The 19,205-nt window shown below is 38.6% G+C and overlaps 1 protein-coding gene and 2 long non-coding RNA genes across 3 annotated transcripts; 1 reads left to right on the forward strand and 2 right to left on the reverse strand.

Annotated features, from left to right (window-relative positions):
• Nucleotides 1–6,766: 6,766 nt before the first annotated feature.
• Nucleotides 6,767–7,836, reverse strand: LOC310737191. Its single transcript, XR_014536778.1, has 3 exons — nt 7,664–7,836; nt 7,181–7,549; nt 6,767–7,135 (listed from the first exon to the last, which is right to left on the reverse strand). It is a non-coding gene; the product is annotated as an uncharacterized lncRNA (long non-coding RNA).
• Nucleotides 7,837–12,366: 4,530 nt separating this feature from the next.
• LOC310737232 lies at nt 12,367–13,334 on the reverse strand. Its single transcript, XR_014536788.1, has 3 exons — nt 13,156–13,334; nt 12,671–13,041; nt 12,367–12,625 (listed from the first exon to the last, which is right to left on the reverse strand). It is a non-coding gene; the product is annotated as an uncharacterized lncRNA (long non-coding RNA).
• A 2,939-nt stretch (nt 13,335–16,273) lies between these two features.
• On the forward strand, nt 16,274–17,472 carry LOC310737351 (tubulin beta chain). Its single transcript, XM_083561658.1, has one exon. The coding sequence runs from the start codon at nt 16,374–16,376 to the stop codon at nt 17,214–17,216; it is 843 nt and encodes a 280-aa protein (XP_083417784.1). The 5' UTR covers nt 16,274–16,373; the 3' UTR covers nt 17,217–17,472.
• The last annotated feature ends 1,733 nt before the right edge of the window (nt 17,473–19,205 follow it).

A 19,205-nucleotide genomic window follows, 5' to 3' on the forward strand; every position in this document is an offset into this window, starting at 1 on the left:
AGATGTTCCTCTCCCTGAACCTTAGTGACGCCGGCGACCCTTTTACATTCGCGAAGCTGCTCCAAAACGCGTGTGAGGGCTGGTTGCTGCCTCGAGAATTTCAGAGCTGGTTGCTGCCTCAGAAATGTGAAGCCAGACGGTTTATCGAGCCGATAATAATGGAGCTGTTTCTCGCAAGACTTCCAGAACAGATTGCCGGATGGACTCGACACCATCAACCAGCAACGCTAATCGAGGCCGCCCACTTGGCATCAAAACACATGACGTGTCACAATGTCTCCTTCCTGATCTGATCTCATGACCATTAAGGAAATGATCAGAGGGCACCTCGGGTGAATGTGACGAATGTCACGTGCGCGCTCGCCTGTTTTAAAAAAATGAATCTACTGTTTTCAATAACGATCAACTTATTTTATTTATTTTACTCTGATTTCGTATCAAAACCTATTTCTTTTTTCTGTCATCTTATTTATTTTTTCATTGAATTTCAAAAGTGTTTATCAATAATCTTCAATAAAACATATTTTTTAATACTCTGTGAACTGTATTTGTAATTTTTTTTATCTGTGCCTTTTTATGATTCTTCTTCTTCTTCTTCTTCTTCTTTCGGCTGCTCCCATTAGGGGTCGCCACAGCGGATCATCCGTCTCCATACCACCCTGTCCTCTATATCTGCCTCTTTTACACCAACTACCTGCATGTCTTCCCTCACCACATCCATGAACCTCCTCCTTGGCCTTCCTCTTTTCCTCCTACCTGGTGGCTCCATCTTCAGCATTTTTCTACCAATATAATTCATGTCCCTCCTCTGCACATGTCCAAACCATCTCAATCTCGCCTCCCTCACCTTGTCACCAAAACATCCTACATGTGCTGTCCCTCTAATAAACTCATTTCTAATCTTGTCCATCCTCGTCACTCCCAACGAAAACCTCAACATCTTCAGCTCTGCTACCTCCAGCTCCACCTCCTGTTTTTTACTCAATGCCACTGTCTCTAATCCATACAACATCGCAGGTCTCACCACAGTCCTATAAACTTTCCCTTTCATTCTTGCAGATACTCTTCTATCACAAATCACTCCTGTCACTCTTCTCCACCCACTCCACCCTGCCTGCACTCTTTTCTTTACTTCCCTAACACACTCTCCATTACTTTGCACTGTTGACCCCAGGTACCTGAACTCCTCCACCTTCTCCACCTCTTCTCCCTGCAACCGCATCACTCCACTGCCCTCCCTCTCATTCACACACATGTACTCTGTCTTACTCCTACTGACTTTCATTCCCCTTCTCTCCAGCGCATATCTCCACCTCTCCAGGCTCTTCTCAACCTGCTCTCTACTCTCACCACAAATCACAATATCATCTGCAAACATCATAGTCCAGGGAGACTCCTGTCTGACCTCGTCCGTCAACCTGTCCATCACCACTGCAAACAGGAAAGGGCTCAGGGCCGATCCTTGATGCAGTCCAACCTTCACCCTGAACCAGTCTGTCGTACCTACTGCACACTTTACTGCCGTCACACTGTCCTCATACATGTCCTGCACCACCCTCACATACTTCTCTGACACACCTGACTTCCTCATACAATACCACAACTCCTCTCTCGGCACCCTGTCGTACGCTTTCTCTAAATCCACAAATACACAATGCAATTCCTTCTGTCCTTCTCTATACTTCTCCATCAACATCCTCAAAGCAAATAAGGCATCTGTGGTGCTCTTCCTCGGCATGAAACCATACTGTTGCTCACAGATGGTCACCTCTTCTCTCAGCCTGGCTTCCACTACTCTTTCCCATAACTTCATGGTGTGACTGATCAACTTAATTCCCCTGTAGTTACTGCAGGTCTGCACATCTCCCTTATGCTTAAAGATCGGTACCAGCACACTCCTTCTCCATTCCTCAGGCATCCTCTCCCCTTCCAGAATCCTGTTAAACAATCTGGTTAAAAACTCCACTGCCATCTCTCCTAAACATCTAAACGCTTCTACCGGTATGTCATCTGGTCCAACCGACTTTCCATTCTTCATCCTCTTAATCGCTGCTCTCACTTCCTCCTTACTAATCCTATCTACATCCTGCTTCACCAACTCCACATCCTCCAACCTTCTCTCTCTCTGATTTTCCTCATTCATCAGCTGCTCAAAATACTCCCTCCATCTTCTCAACACACTCTCCTCACTAGTCAACACATTTCCCTCTCCATCCTTTATTGCTCTAACTTGCAGTACATCCTTCCCAGCTCGGTCCCTCTGCCTGACCAATCGGTATAAATCCTTTTCTCCTTCCTTAGTGTCCAACCTCTTATACAGCTCCTCATATGCCTTTTCCTTGGCTTTCGCCACATCCCTTTTAACCTGCTGCCGCATCTCCTTGTACTCCTGCCTACTCTTCTCATCACTCTGTCGATCCCACTTCTGTTTTGCCAATCTCTTTCCCCTAATGCTCTCCTGCACTTCCTCATTCCACCACCACGTCTCCTTGTCTTGCTTTCTATTTCCAGATGTCACACCAAGTACTTTTCTAGCTGCCTCCCTCATCACTCCTGCAGTAGTTGCCCAATCATCCGGCACCTCTTCACCACCACCAAGCCCCTGTCTGACCTCTTCCCTGAACCTCACACTACACTCTTCCTCCTTCAGTTTCCACCATCTTATTCTTCTTTCAAACCTTACTTTCCTCCTCTTCTTCTTCGCCTCCAAAACCATCCTACAGACCACCATCCGATGCTGTCTAGCTACACTGTCCCCCGCCAACACCTTACAGTCTCCAATCTCCTTCAGGTTGCATCTCCTACACAGAAGATAATCCACCTGTGTGCACCTTCCTCCACTCTTATACGTCACCCTATGATCCTCCTTCTTCTTAAAATACGTGTTCACCACTGCCATTTCCATCCTTTTAGCAAAATCTACCACCATCTGCCCTTCCACATTCCTCTCCTTAAAACCATACCTACCCATCACCTCCTCATCACCTCTGTTCCCTTCACCTACATGCCCATTAAAGTCTGCCCCAATCACCAATCGTTCTTTCCTAGGTACACCATCTACCACTTCATCTAATTCACTCCAGAATCTTTCTTTCTCCTCCATCTCACAGCCAACTTGTGGAGCATAGGCACTGATGACATTTATCATCATCCCTTCAACTTCCACCTTCACGATCATCACCCTATCAGAAACTCTCTTCACCTCAACTACACTCTTACTGTATGCTTCTTTCAGAATCACCCCTACACCATTTCTCTTCCCATCCACACCATGGTAAAACAGTTTAAACCCACCTCCAATGTTCCTGGCCTTACTCCCTTTCCACTTGGTCTCCTGAACACACAACACATCTACCTTTCTCCTCTCCATCATATCAGCTATCTCTCTCCCTTTACCCGTCATAGTACCAACATTTAAAGTACCAACCCGAACCTCTACTCTCCTACACTGCTCCTTTTCCTGCCGTCTCTGTAGACGCCTTCCTCCTCTCCTTCTCCTCCTTCGGCCAACAGTAGCCCAATTTCCACCGGTACCCTGTCGGCTAACGATACCTGTGGCGGTCGTTGTTAACCCGGGCCTCGACCGATCCGGTATGAAATTCTCATTTGTGATCCGCATATTTGATTTGGCACATGTTTTACGCTGGATGCCCTTCCTAACGCAACCCTCCCCATTTACCCGGGCTTGGGACCGGCACTAAGAGTACACTGGCTTGTGCCCCCCTAATGGCTGGGTTGCCTTTTTATGATTAATTAATGTATTTATTTGTTTGTTATTTTTTTCTGAAAGAAATGGTCTATTAGTTTTGGTGTTTTTGCTACTCGGAAGTTCCATCCCAATTCCCTTTTTTTTTTTAGATCATTTTAAAACAATAACATGAGCCCCAATGTGTTTCTTAAAGTTTTATTTTAATTAAATTGATGAACCAGAACAGCATTAGTGTGGTAAAAGTTTTCATTAGACCTTTTCCTTTTCTCTAAATGTTCTAGTCCCATGTCGGTAAAGATCCGGAAACTCAGCTCAGGACTACAGTTTGCGCTCCGACACGGAAACAGACATGTTTAGACACTGAAGATCAACTGTGTCTCAGCTCTGTTTTAAAGCAAGATTAAGTCGATTTCTCTAATATTATTTACCTGCGTGTATCTCTTCTAAAACAAAGACTAAATGAAGAAACCAACGACATGAAAACAAACATTGTTCGTCTGCTATTAAATCAGCAGCAGTTGAGAAACATTTCAAGGACAATAGTTTCCTGAGCAGGAAATGAAGTGTTTGAGTTCAACTGTACAATAAACTGTACAATAAAACGTTTATTGTAAATACAGTAGTGGCTCGGAATATCTATGTTGTCATTTCAAGCGGTGGTGTCGTGTGTGTGTGTGTGTGTGTGTGTGTGTGTGTGTGTTGTGTGTGTGTGTGTGTGTGTGTGTGTGTTAATACAATCCATTTGAAATTGATATAGATTGTATTTTATATTGAACCTTTTTGTGAACCTTTTCAATATTCCCTCAACTGTGGGTAAACCAGCCGCACTTTTCTTTGTGTTGCACATCTAATCGTGGTGGTGGGAGCGGTCAAAACAGATATAAAGACGCTTCAGAACAGGGTTTCCGTTATAAAAAACAAAACAAACAAACAAACAAAAAAAAAAAAACATTCAAAAAAATTCTAAACCTCAGTGCATTTTCAATCGTTTTCCACATTCAAACAATTAAAACATTTTCCTTTATAGTTTTAATCATTCTTTTAAATAATTCTTATTTACAGTGTCTCTGTCTATTATATTCTTAAATCTCAACTCATTTTACTGTGTGAGTTTTCGATAAATGTAAAGGCAAAATCACTTCAAACACAAGTGGATCTTCAAGCATGTTCCATATTCAAACACTCAATAAACATTTTTATTTTGTAGGTTTGCTTATTCTTTTAAACAATTCTTATTAGACGTGAGCGATTAGAAGATGAACATTCCCACAGAGACTCTACGTGATTTGAAAGGTCTAATGAATAAACAGGTTTTTTAGTGCTTTTTGTGATTTTTATGAAGTTTTGGAGCTTTTAGTCTGCAACCCGTTCCCGACAAAAGCTTTGTGTCATCTCAAGTAACTATGGTGCACAAGTAAGTTGTAATATTAACAAAATTATAGAATTATAATACATGATCATATCGGTGCATATAGACAACCTAAGAGACTGTAGATTTAGGTGCATTGATGGGATTTTAACAGATTACCATTATTGTTAATAAATACAGAAAAGAACAGAATCTCTATATAGACTGATGTCAGAGAGGAAACCTGCCTCCTGATATAAAGCAAAGTTATAATAAGGTCTTATTTCAGTCTGCAGGAAAGACTTCCAATAGTGTTGATCACAGAGGACCTGAAGAATCATCCTGCTGAAAGTGTTCTGAAGTTTAGCCAGGTGTTCTCCATGATGGTTAACAGTTTGTGTAGCATCCTTCTCCTTCTCCACTACCAACTCCAAGAACTCCCCAATATTGTAGCCTCTTTAATGAGCTTGTTGGATTTTTCTGCTTTGTATAGAGATTTTAAGGGTTTCTACACACACACATTTGGACCAACACACTCCTGTTTCTGTTTATTCTGTTCCTTCTGCTCGCATCTTTCTGAAATCCAAAATCTGTTTTCGTCTGTTAATCCTACATGGATGGACAGTGAATTCCTCGATAATTAATAAGAGATCTGTTATCTGAGTCTATTTCAGGTCTGGAGAATGCTCCGGAACATGTTCTCCTGTGGAGGTTTGTGTCATTTATTTCAGGGAATAAGACGTAAAACACAGATATGGTTTTATGATTACTATATAATAAGTTAAGTGCAATAGTTATTGATTTCTTGAGATTTGTATTCTAGTTTTCCATCGAATTCATACGTGTTTTTTCGGTTCTAGGTTAGAGGCGTTACAGGAACCCAGTGCAAGAGAGTTCAGCAGGGTTTGATCAAGGTCAGCTTATTTACATTTCGTTTACTACATTTTTTAAATAATCCTTGCTTGCAAACATGAGTGATTTTTTTACTGCCTGGACAAAAAAATGTCACACAGTAAACCCTAAGCATGATAAGTGTATCACTTCATCCACCTCTCTTCTTACCTTGATGAACCCATTACTCTAGAACAGGGTGAATCTGAACTCATCAGATCACTTTTTCTTTTGTCCAGTCTTTTTTTTTTACAACAGCTGTTTAAAAAATGCTTTAAATGATTACCTACTGTACAAAAACATCTGGATGCATAAAGCATAAAAACAGCAGTTCTTCAGGACTTCATATAAAATATACACATGCTTATTTCACCATGTCCTCTATACAGAAAGCCTTCAGTGACTTATTGCAGTTACAGGTTAATGCAACATGAGGACTGGATACACAATTCCTGTTAGTCTGGAACTTGTATTCCTTTCTTCTTTACAGATCCATGAAAGACTTCCAGCGTCGTGATTTGTACCGAGCAGATCATTTTCTCCAATACCATACAGGAGATTTTTCTAAAAATATAATATACTTATATAAATGTCGGATGCATTTTTGAAAAAGGAAAGTGTTAGAGTGAAGAGAGAAGAGCAACAGAAATACCATAACTGTGAACAGGAAGAAAAAGACGCAGGCCAAGGAATGTGAGACACGTTGGTAAAAAATAAAAATGAGGGGGGAAGCAGACAAAGAAATTATTTCTTTAAAATTAACGTAGCTATAAAGCAACATCTTTATGTGCAGTCATCTGATTGTGTGACTCATAAATACACTGTAAGAAACTTTCTCTCTCTCTCTCTCTCTCTCTCTCTCTCTCTCTCTCTCTCTCTCTCTCTGAGGGGGCGCTGTATTTCAGAATACACTGTAAATGCAGGCTCGTGTAAAAATCTGTTACAAACGCCTCCTTTATATTACATTGACATGACAGAAATGCCTCTTTAGACTGTGATCGTGCGCCCTCTTCTGGATAATAAGAGATCAACAAAATAAGCTTATTATCTGTTGATTGATTCATTAATTGATTATGTATCTGGTTGATTACTTGTCATACATTGAGGGAGTGTGTTGTACTTTTTACATTGTGTTTCCTTGTTGTTTTCTTTGTTTTTCCCCACAATAACACATACAGCAGTCACTGCTCCAGCAGTTTAATGGACACCAACTGTCATTAATCACCAATGACTGCCTGGAATATTTGACAAAGAGAGAGAGAGAGAGAGAGAGAGAGAGAGAGAGAGAGAGAGCACTTTTCTCCTGACCCCGTTCATTTGTGAAAATGAGCTCAGTTTATTGAGAAATTTGTTTCTAGGCTTCTTTAATTATTATTAGTGAAGGCTGTAAATAGGTGGATGCCATTTTTGCTCTCTGTTTTGCTTTCCTCTGTTTATGGTTGGTTGGGAAATGAGGCAAAGGATTTGTTTTTCTAATCACTTAAACAACTGAAAATAAATCTGTATATCTCAATATGTGCTCATTTTGTTAGAATAACACATATGATCGGTATGTGCTTAATAGACATGTGAAAATGCACTACATGTCAATGCCCCAAAAGCTAGTAAAAAGCTTTCCCAAGGTGAATAATCAGAGGAACTTTGGAATGGAATGTTTAGACATGTGATATTCGGGTCTCCCAAAACCTTTTTAGCTACATGATATGTGCACCAACTTTCAAAAAATAGGCGAAATGTATTTTCTTTTTTTCTGTCTCTAAATGGTTAGGGTAAATTATTCCAGTTTTCTGAAGCCACGCCCCATTTTGTGATGTCACACTGCTGGAGCTCAGCAATTTAGTGGGTGTCTTCAGGAAAATAAATACAGCTATGAAAAACTCAATTTGACAGATTTCATTCTGTGATTGTAATATATTATAGAATGAACTAAAAACTCGTTATCTCCCATTTTGTCCTGATTCACAGATTTAGATTAGAAAAGATTTTAATACAACTCCTCGGTGAATTGCCATGTTCGAACAAGTTTGGGGATCTTAGTACTAGAAAATTAGTCTCCTAGATTTCCCTCGATGTGAAGGAAAAATGTATTTTAGCTGTATTGTTACTTTTCTATTAAACACATTAAATGAACGGGTGATTTCAAAAATGTGACTGATACACTTTAAAACACAATGTACACAAATTCATCTATAATATCTTTAATAAATGTTTTTGTCTGAAAAACTTTTTATTATTATTTCATTTTATTCTAAATCTTCACTGTAATAAAGAGCTATGAGCAGGTATCCACAAAGTCAGGATTTTGATTTTCTAATCAAGTGACTACTGTATTATGAATTCATTTATTTGTGTTTATTTTTCATAAAAATTTTAAGTAAACGCGAAATGTTTGTAGTGATCAAGCTCTAAAGCGGTACCGAGATTTTCAAAGAGCGGAATCAAGTCTAGAAGCCGCCTTAAAATCCAATATATAGTCCTCCGTTTCTCTGCTGGTCTTCAGGAGCAGCTCAGTTTGAAAACTTCAACACAGCTTTCACTTTTCGCAATTTCCTCGAACGTCGTTGGAATAAAACTAAACCGAAATGGAACCAACATACCTGGTTATGTTTTATAAACAGAACCTTCCACTTTTTAGTGAAACTCAAAGAGAGAAAAGGCAGCGGATACTGCTGGCTCTGACACGAGCTGAAGCAGAGGAGCAGAGGATCATCTCAGATCTACATCACCAGATGTTCCTCTCCCTGAACCTTAGTGACGCCGGCGACCCTTTTACATTCGCGAAGCTGCTCCAAAACGCGTGTGAGGGCTGGTTGCTGCCTCGAGAATTTCAGAGCTGGTTGCTGCCTCAGAAATGTGAAGCCAGACGGTTTATCGAGCCGATAATAATGGAGCTGTTTCTCGCAAGACTTCCAGAACAGATTGCCGGATGGACTCGACACCATCAACCAGCAACGCTAATCGAGGCCGCCCACTTGGCATCAAAACACATGACGTGTCACAATGTCTCCTTCCTGATCTGATCTCATGACCATTAAGGAAATGATCAGAGGGCACCTCGGGTGAATGTGACGAATGTCACGTGCGCGCTCGCCTGTTTTAAAAAAATGAATCTACTGTTTTCAATAACGATCAACTTATTTTATTTATTTTACTCTGATTTCGTATCAAAACCTATTTCTTTTTTCTGTCATCTTATTTATTTTTTCATTGAATTTCAAAAGTGTTTATCAATAATCTTCAATAAAACATATTTTTTAATACTCTGTGAACTGTATTTGTAATTTTTTTTATCTGTGCCTTTTTATGATTAATTAATGTATTTATTTGTTTGTTATTTTTTTCTGAAAGAAATGGTCTATTAGTTTTGGTGTTTTTGCTACTCGGAAGTTCCATCCCAATTCCCTTTTTTTTTTAGATCATTTTAAAACAATAACATGAGCCCCAATGTGTTTCTTAAAGTTTTATTTTAATTAAATTGATGAACCAGAACAGCATTAGTGTGGTAAAAGTTTTCATTAGACCTTTTCCTTTTCTCTAAATGTTCTAGTCCCATGTCGGTAAAGATCCGGAAACTCAGCTCAGGACTACAGTTTGCGCTCCGACACGGAAACAGACATGTTTAGACACTGAAGATCAACTGTGTCTCAGCTCTGTTTTAAAGCAAGATTAAGTCGATTTCTCTAATATTATTTACCTGCGTGTATCTCTTCTAAAACAAAGACTAAATGAAGAAACCAACGACATGAAAACAAACATTGTTCGTCTGCTATTAAATCAGCAGCAGTTGAGAAACATTTCAAGGACAATAGTTTCCTGAGCAGGAAATGAAGTGTTTGAGTTCAACTGTACAATAAACTGTACAATAAAACGTTTATTGTAAATACAGTAGTGGCTCGGAATATCTATGTTGTCATTTCAAGCGGTGGTGTCGTGTGTGTGTGTGTGTGTGTGTGTGTGTGTGTGTGTGTGTGTGTGTGTGTGTGTGTGTGTGTTAATACAATCCATTTGAAATTGATATAGATTGTATTTTATATTGAACCTTTTTGTGAACCTTTTCAATATTCCCTCAACTGTGGGTAAACCAGCCGCACTTTTCTTTGTGTTGCACATCTAATCGTGGTGGTGGGAGCGGTCAAAACAGATATAAAGACGCTTCAGAACAGGGTTTCCGTTATAAAAAACAAAACAAACAAACAAACAAAAAAAAAAAAACATTCAAAAAAATTCTAAACCTCAGTGCATTTTCAATCGTTTTCCACATTCAAACAATTAAAACATTTTCCTTTATAGTTTTGATCATTCTTTTAAATAATTCTTATTTACAGTGTCTCTGTCTATTATATTCTTAAATCTCAACTCATTTTACTGTGTGAGTTTTCGATAAATGTAAAGGCAAAATCACTTCAAACACAAGTGGATCTTCAAGCATGTTCCATATTCAAACACTCAATAAACATTTTTATTTTGTAGGTTTGCTTATTCTTTTAAACAATTCTTATTAGACGTGAGCGATTAGAAGATGAACATTCCCACAGAGACTCTACGTGATTTGAAAGGTCTAATGAATAAACAGGTTTTTTAGTGCTTTTTGTGATTTTTATGAAGTTTTGGAGCTTTTAGTCTGCAACCCGTTCCCGACAAAAGCTTTGTGTCATCTCAAGTAACTATGGTGCACAAGTAAGTTGTAATATTAACAAAATTATAGAATTATAATACATGATCATATCGGTGCATATAGACAACCTAAGAGACTGTAGATTTAGGTGCATTGATGGGATTTTAACAGATTACCATTATTGTTAATAAATACAGAAAAGAACAGAATCTCTATATAGACTGATGTCAGAGAGGAAACCTGCCTCCTGATATAAAGCAGAGTTATAATAAGGTCTTATTTCAGTCTGCAGGAAAGACTTCCAATAGTGTTGATCACAGAGGACCTGAAGAATCATCCTGCTGAAAGTGTTCTGAAGTTTAGCCAGGTGTTCTCCATGATGGTTAACAGTTTGTGTAGCATCCTTCTCCTTCTCCACTACCAACTCCAAGAACTCCCCAATATTGTAGCCTCTTTAATGAGCTTGTTGGATTTTTCTGCTTTGTATAGAGATTTTAAGGGTTTCTACACACACACATTTGGACCAACACACTCCTGTTTCTGTTTATTCTGTTCCTTCTGCTCGCATCTTTCTGAAATCCAAAATCTGTTTTCGTCTGTTAATCCTACATGGATGGACAGTGAATTCCTCGATAATTAATAAGAGATCTGTTATCTGAGTCTATTTCAGGTCTGGAGAATGCTCCGGAACATGTTCTCCTGTGGAGGTTTGTGTCATTTATTTCAGGGAATAAGACGTAAAACACAGATATGGTTTTATGATTACTATATAATAAGTTAAGTGCAATAGTTATTGATTTCTTGAGATTTGTATTCTAGTTTTCCATCGAATTCATACGTGTTTTTTCGGTTCTAGGTTAGAGGCGTTACAGGAACCCAGTGCAAGAGAGTTCAGCAGGGTTTGATCAAGGTCAGCTTATTTACATTTCGTTTACTACATTTTTTAAATAATCCTTGCTTGCAAACATGAGTGATTTTTTTACTGCCTGGACAAAAAAATGTCACACAGTAAACCCTAAGCATGATAAGTGTATCACTTCATCCACCTCTCTTCTTACCTTGATGAACCCATTACTCTAGAACAGGGTGAATCTGAACTCATCAGATCACTTTTTCTTTTGTCCAGTCTTTTTTTTTTACAACAGCTGTTTAAAAAATGCTTTAAATGATTACCTACTGTACAAAAACATCTGGATGCATAAAGCATAAAAACAGCAGTTCTTCAGGACTTCATATAAAATATACACATGCTTATTTCACCATGTCCTCTATACAGAAAGCCTTCAGTGACTTATTGCAGTTACAGGTTAATGCAACATGAGGACTGGATACACAATTCCTGTTAGTCTGGAACTTGTATTCCTTTCTTCTTTACAGATCCATGAAAGACTTCCAGCGTCGTGATTTGTACCGAGCAGATCATTTTCTCCAATACCATACAGGAGATTTTTCTAAAAATATAATATACTTATATAAATGTCGGATGCATTTTTGAAAAAGGAAAGTGTTAGAGTGAAGAGAGAAGAGCAACAGAAATACCATAACTGTGAACAGGAAGAAAAAGACGCAGGCCAAGGAATGTGAGACACGTTGGTAAAAAATAAAAATGAGGGGGGAAGCAGACAAAGAAATTATTTCTTTAAAATTAACGTAGCTATAAAGCAACATCTTTATGTGCAGTCATCTGATTGTGTGACTCATAAATACACTGTAAGAAACTTTCTCTCTCTCTCTCTCTCTCTCTCTCTCTCTCTCTCTCTGAGGGGGCGCTGTATTTCAGAATACACTGTAAATGCAGGCTCGTGTAAAAATCTGTTACAAACGCCTCCTTTATATTACATTGACATGACAGAAATGCCTCTTTAGACTGTGATCGTGCGCCCTCTTCTGGATAATAAGAGATCAACAAAATAAGCTTATTATCTGTTGATTGATTCATTAATTGATTATGTATCTGGTTGATTACTTGTCATACATTGAGGGAGTGTGTTGTACTTTTTACATTGTGTTTCCTTGTTGTTTTCTTTGTTTTTCCCCACAATAACACATACAGCAGTCACTGCTCCAGCAGTTTAATGGACACCAACTGTCATTAATCACCAATGACTGCCTGGAATATTTGACAAAGAGAGAGAGAGAGAGAGAGAGAGAGAGAGAGAGAGAGAGAGAGCACTTTTCTCCTGACCCCGTTCATTTGTGAAAATGAGCTCAGTTTATTGAGAAATTTGTTTCTAGGCTTCTTTAATTATTATTAGTGAAGGCTGTAAATAGGTGGATGCCATTTTTGCTCTCTGTTTTGCTTTCCTCTGTTTATGGTTGGTTGGGAAATGAGGCAAAGGATTTGTTTTTCTAATCACTTAAACAACTGAAAATAAATCTGTATATCTCAATATGTGCTCATTTTGTTAGAATAACACATATGATCGGTATGTGCTTAATAGACATGTGAAAATGCACTACATGTCAATGCCCCAAAAGCTAGTAAAAAGCTTTCCCAAGGTGAATAATCAGAGGAACTTTGGAATGGAATGTTTAGACATGTGATATTCGGGTCTCCCAAAACTTTTTTAGCTACATGATATGTGCACCAACTTTCAAAAAATAGGCGAAATGTATTTTCTTTTTTTCTGTCTCTAAATGGTTAGGGTAAATTATTCCAGTTTTCTGAAGCCACGCCCCATTTTGTGATGTCACACTGCTGGAGCTCAGCAATTTAGTGGGTGTCTTCAGGAAAATAAATACAGCTATGAAAAACTCAATTTGACAGATTTCATTCTGTGATTGTAATATATTATAGAATGAACTAAAAACTCGTTATCTCCCATTTTGTCCTGATTCACAGATTTAGATTAGAAAAGATTTTAATACAACTCCTCGGTGAATTGCCATGTTCGAACAAGTTTGGGGATCTTAGTACTAGAAAATTAGTCTCCTAGATTTCCCTCGATGTGAAGGAAAAATTCATGTTACAGGAAGAAAAAGACGCAGGCCAAAGAATGTGAGACACGTTGGTAAAAAAAAAAAAAGGGGGGGGGGGTGAAGCAGACAAATAAATTTTTTCTTTAAAATTAACGTAGCTGAAAAGCAACATTACATATGTGCAGTCATCTGATTGTGTGACTCATAAATACACTGTAAGAAACTCTCTCTCATCCACTGACTTCCACATGTTTAAACTACAACAGAAGCAGAACTTACATGGTTTTATGAAGTATTTATACTGCCTTTTCTACAGCGTTTAGAGTCGCTATTGGCTTCTTCAATTACACTAAACCAGGAATTCTAAAGCACAACATAAATATAGCTGCTAAATAATAAGACTGTATTTCAGCCACAGGGTCAACTGTTCACAAAAGAATGAGCAAAAAAACCAGAAAGAAGAATAGAGTTGGTGAAATCAGAATTTTATTTTAACAACATAATCAATGTACAATATATATTCATTTAATTTAAGAACCAGTGAAAAGCACACACAATAAATGAAGGATTAAACATAGAATATCTGCATGTGAGGGACGTTAAGACTGTAGAAAGAACATCACTCATAATCACACACTCCAGTGCTCATGTTAGTTCTCACTCTCCAGTCTTCTGTATTGTTTAAAGATTTATGAACACACTCTTGATATTACTCAAATGAGGATGGGTTCCCTTTTGAGTCTGGTTCCTCTCAAGGTTTCTTCCTCATAACATCTAATAGAGTTTTTCCTTGCCACAGTCTCCATGGCTGTTCATCAGGGATAAACACACACCATTCACCTTAACTGTTCATTTCTGTAAAGCTGCTTTAAAACAATGTCTGTTGTGAAAAGCGCAATAGAAATAAACTTGACTTGACTTAAGAAGTAAGTAGGCCAATACAGTTTGAGTGAGTGTTTGAGAGTGTAGTGTGTTTAAATGTTTGAGAGGTAGATCTTTATATTAAAGAGCAACAAAAAAGTAAGAAAAGCAAGCTAAATGTATTTTAATTTAGGAATTTAACTTTTAACAATTTGGATTCTCATTTCCTCCCTCGACGGTGGTGTCTGTGTTCCTAATTCCGTCTGAAAACAACCCAACATTTCTACAATCTGTACATCGAAAGAAAAATGTATTCCGAAACAATGGAGGTTTAAGGACGTTGATGATTTTTTAAATTATATTTAAAAAATATTTATCAATATTCTTTAATAAACCGTCTTTCTTACTTGTACTACTGGAATTGTAACTTGTATTCGTTTTTATTTTGTGTATTATATTTATTAGGGATGCACCGAAATGAAAATTCTTGGCCGAAACCGAAAACCGAAAAAGGAGGAAAGCAAGGCCGAAAACGGAAAACCGAAACACCGAAAAAAATTATGTGAATTATTATTACCATTGCATTTATGGCTATGACTGTGTACTAACCTTACTAGAATCAAGGCATTTCAATTGCATAAACTAATATTAAAGTTTCAAAGAATAAATTAATTACAAATTATAAAAATATTTATTTATAGCACATTGCAACAATGCACAGGATAAAATAAATTAAATTTTGTCTTAAATGTTTAACTTAAATGCACTCATGTGTACATTAAATAATAATGTACAGGCCCTCTGGCCTGCTGAAAGGTTGTAAAATTCAATATGTTCTTTCATAAAAACAAAGTGCATTCGGAACAAGTGCAACTGCTTAAAGATACAGTACAACAATATCACTGCGAAACTTTCTGCCTTTTCAAAAACGTCCACCACAGACGGAGTGCGCATGCTCGGAGGGGTTTTGCTTTTCTGTGCATTTGCGTTCCTCTCATATTCAGCATAGCGATTGGATGTTTGGATTTCAAATTAAACCCGACGTGGAGAAAGTTTTTGCAGACGCACCCCCTCTTGAAATTTCGGCATTACATGTTTTGCAAATCGCTATCCGTGGGTCTTTCTCAGATATACTGAAATACGTCCACACCGCAGACATGTTGTTTTAGACAAGCACGTGCAGACAGCGGTTTCTGTTTGCGTCATCACAACAAACTGTTTCGTGTTTTTTCGGTGATCAAAGTCTTTCGGCCGAAAACCGAAAATGCACCTTTGGCCATCTTTGGGCCAAATTTTCGGTGGCCGAATATTCGGTGCATCCCATAATATATATATATATATATATATATATATATATATATATATATATATATATATATATATATATATATATATATATATATATATATATATTTATTAATACAAAACGATTGAAAAATGTTGTTACCTAATGAATGTATCCAGGCTGAAGATCCACATACAGAACACAAGCAGAGAAAAGATGATGATGAACATGAATGTGTCTGTTCTCAGTCATATTTACATCACTGACTCCCTCTGTCTCATCCACGTTAACCCCAAACTTCTTACTGCCTTTTGCCTGCTGATTCTTATCTTCGTAAAGAGTGAGAGTCAGGACTTTATACACCAGCGGAGTGAAAAAGATGCGCAGTAACAGGAAATCGGTTGTTCCGCTGAAATCAGCACGCAGTGAAAAGAAAATTGTTATATTTCACCAAATCAATGGATTAAAACTAAAGTAACGAGCCGGTTTTGAAAATGTAAGAAGTAAAAAGTACAGATATTTGTGTAAAAATGTAATGAGTAAAAGTAAAAAGTTGTCTGAAAAATAAATAGTGGAGTAAAGTACTGATACCAGAAAATCTACTTAAGTACAGTAATGAAGTATTTGTACTCCGTTACTTCCCATCTCTGGTTTCCAGCTTACTCACTCCCTGGGTGGGGGTACTGGGTCAGGCATGGGCACCCTGCTCATTAGCAAAATCTGAGAGGAGTACCCTGACCGCATTATGAACACCTTCAGCATTGTCCCCTCCCCCAAAGTATCAGATACAGTGGTGGAGCCTTACAATGCCACCCTGTCAATTCACCAGCTGGTGGAAAACACGAATGAGACATTTTGCATCTACAACAAAGCTCTGTACGACATCTGTTTCCGCACCCTGAAGCTCAGGTCACCGACATATGGTGATCTCAACCATTTAGTCTCTGCCACCATGAGTGGAATCACAACATGTCTGCGGTTCCCTGGGCAGCTCAATGCTGACCTGCGTAAGCTGGCTGTCAACATGGTGCCTTTCCCTCGTCTCCACTTCTTTATTCCTGGTTTTGCCCCACTGACCAGCAGGGGTAGCCAGCAATACCGTGCCCTCACCGTGGCTGAATTAACCCAGCAGATGTTTGATGCCAAGAACACCGCTTGTGACCCACGTCATGGCCGCTACCTCACGGTGGCTACCATTTATCGTGGCCGCATGTCCATGAAGGAGGTCGATGAGCAGATACTTAATATGCAGAACAAGAACAGCAGCTACTTTGTCGAATGGATCCCCAACAACGTGAAGACAGCTGTGTGCGACATCCCACCCCGTGGCCTAAAAATGGCTTCCACCTTTATCGGCAACAGCACTGCTATCCAGGAGCTGTTCAAGCGCATCTCCGAGCAGTTCACAGCCATGTTCAGACGCAAGGATTTCCTGCACTGGTACACAGGTGAAGGTGTGGATGAGATGGAGTTCACTGAAGCTGAGAGCAACATCAATGACCTGGTGTCAGAGTACCAGCAGTACCAGGATGCAACTGCTGAAGATGAAGGAAAGGTTGAGGAGGAGGGCGAAGAGGAGCAGGCTTAAAGAATTTCAATGATGCTCCAGGTTCGTCTAAGGTCTTGGTCTGTTTTATACCAATAAAACATGTACTTTAACAGTCTTTTTTCTTGTAGTGAATTAATCCCTAAAAGGTAATAAATTGTATTTTTTCTTAATTAAGAAGTGACCAATTGGCTCTGTTGCAGGGTTCTGTTCAGGCTTTAGTTGGTTTAATTCTTGTGAATAACTGCAGTAGTCACATTGCAAACCGTTTGAATTATCAAACTATTGTTCATCTACTTTTTTTGCACCAAAGTGGTTTCAGGGTTGTGTTTATTCAGAAGAACTACAGTCAATTGTCTGCCTAAGATTGCTGTTTCTTCCAGTTAAAGCATGTAAAACCTGGCTGCATGTTGGTGATTGGTTGTTTACTGAATGCTTGACCAGTTACGTAGTTATCCACTCATAAATAATAAGAGTCGACCCATTTTGCTAAATGTATTTGAGTAAAAAGTAAGAAGCCTTTTGTGCTATTGAAATCCAGCAGGTTGTAGTTGGTAAAGATATCCATGCTGTGGTGGAGCAGTGTGAGGAGCGATGAGGTCTCTGAGGAAATAGCACCTTTTTACCTCTGAGACCTTATCACTCCTCGAACTTTGCTTTGCTGTATGGCATGCCTGGAGTCTTAAGGCTTTCACACGGTTCTTAAGGACTATAAATTTTCTTATTGTTTTCTATCCTCTCTGTACCACCTGCTATAATTGAATCTGACATTTATGCATGTCGGATGCTAGAGGGCTGACCTGTTTCCGGCCCCGTTCATTTTCTATGTTGAAAGTCAGTTTGTGGACACAGACAGCTCGACTCCTTATTGGAGTATGTGCACATGTCGCACCAACTGGCTGCACGATTTGAGGTCTGTTTTGTAGCACAAATAAACTGCAGGGCTAGATAAGAAAAGAAAAATAATAATTTGGTAAGCAGGTAAAATAAAGCCGCAACATTTAATGTATATTCCAATGAAGCCCCCCACAGAGTTGCAAATAATTAGGGGTTTAAGCATGGAATGCTGAAACACTATTTTTGTAGAGATTATTATTTATTATTATGATTATTATTATTCCACCCTAACTGCGAGGCCTAGACACTTGAAACTTGGTCAGATGTTGGAGCTCAATTTGGGGAGAGGTTGACACAGTATCAACCCAGTTGGCCAAAGGGGTGGTGCTACAGTTAAAACATTTATTTCACACTTTTCTGGCCATAGCTCATACAACATACCTCTTGGACTCAAAACTTTTATATATTTGGAATCCGTCAGTCCAACCAACAAAAATGCCTATTGACGTTTATGGTCTACGAAGTTCGCTTTTTCCATAAAAATAAGTGGTTATGTTCCTGATGTATTTTGTCCTTATGACCTTTGGTACCTCATTTGTTTGAACCCCGCTTTTACGGAAGCACATTACATTCACAAAGAAAAAAATACATTCACAGCAAGGATCTCATAATTATGACTTAGTATCTCCTAATTATGACTTAGTATCTCATAATTTAAGATCCTTATCTCATAATTATGTCTTAGTATCTCAATTATGAGATAAGTTGGGGCAGTCTGTGGCAGAGGAGCGTTTTAGCACATAACACCGGCTCTGACGTAACTGCATTTTTTTTTTTTTTTTTTTTTTTTGGTTTAGAAGCACCTTGTTGCGCAACCATGGAGATGTAGAAGCTATCATATGGTTTAGCTCAGGGGTCACCAACATGGTTGCGCAATGAGGCGCTTCAGAGCAAAAAATGCAGTTACATTAGATCCAGTGTTATGCGCTAAAACGCTTCCCTGCCACAGACTGCCCCAACTTCTCATAATTATGAGATACTAAGTCATAATTATGAGAGAAGGATCTCATAATTTTGAGATACTACGTCATAATTATGAGATACTTGCTGTGATTTTTTTTTTTTTCTTTGTGAATGCAATGCGCTTCTGTACCGCTTATCGCGGCTTGCAGCTATATTATCTTTTTAGAATGC

Source organism: Silurus aristotelis (assembly GCF_946808225.1).
Source record: "Silurus aristotelis genome assembly, chromosome: 14".
Classification (NCBI taxonomy): domain Eukaryota; kingdom Metazoa; phylum Chordata; class Actinopteri; order Siluriformes; family Siluridae; genus Silurus; species Silurus aristotelis.

Bases quoted from the DNA above. Each gene is read 5' to 3' on its own strand.
- LOC310737351 (XM_083561658.1), top strand. From the start codon at position 16,374: ATGAACACCTTCAGCATTGTCCCCTCCCCCAAAGTATCAGATACAGTG.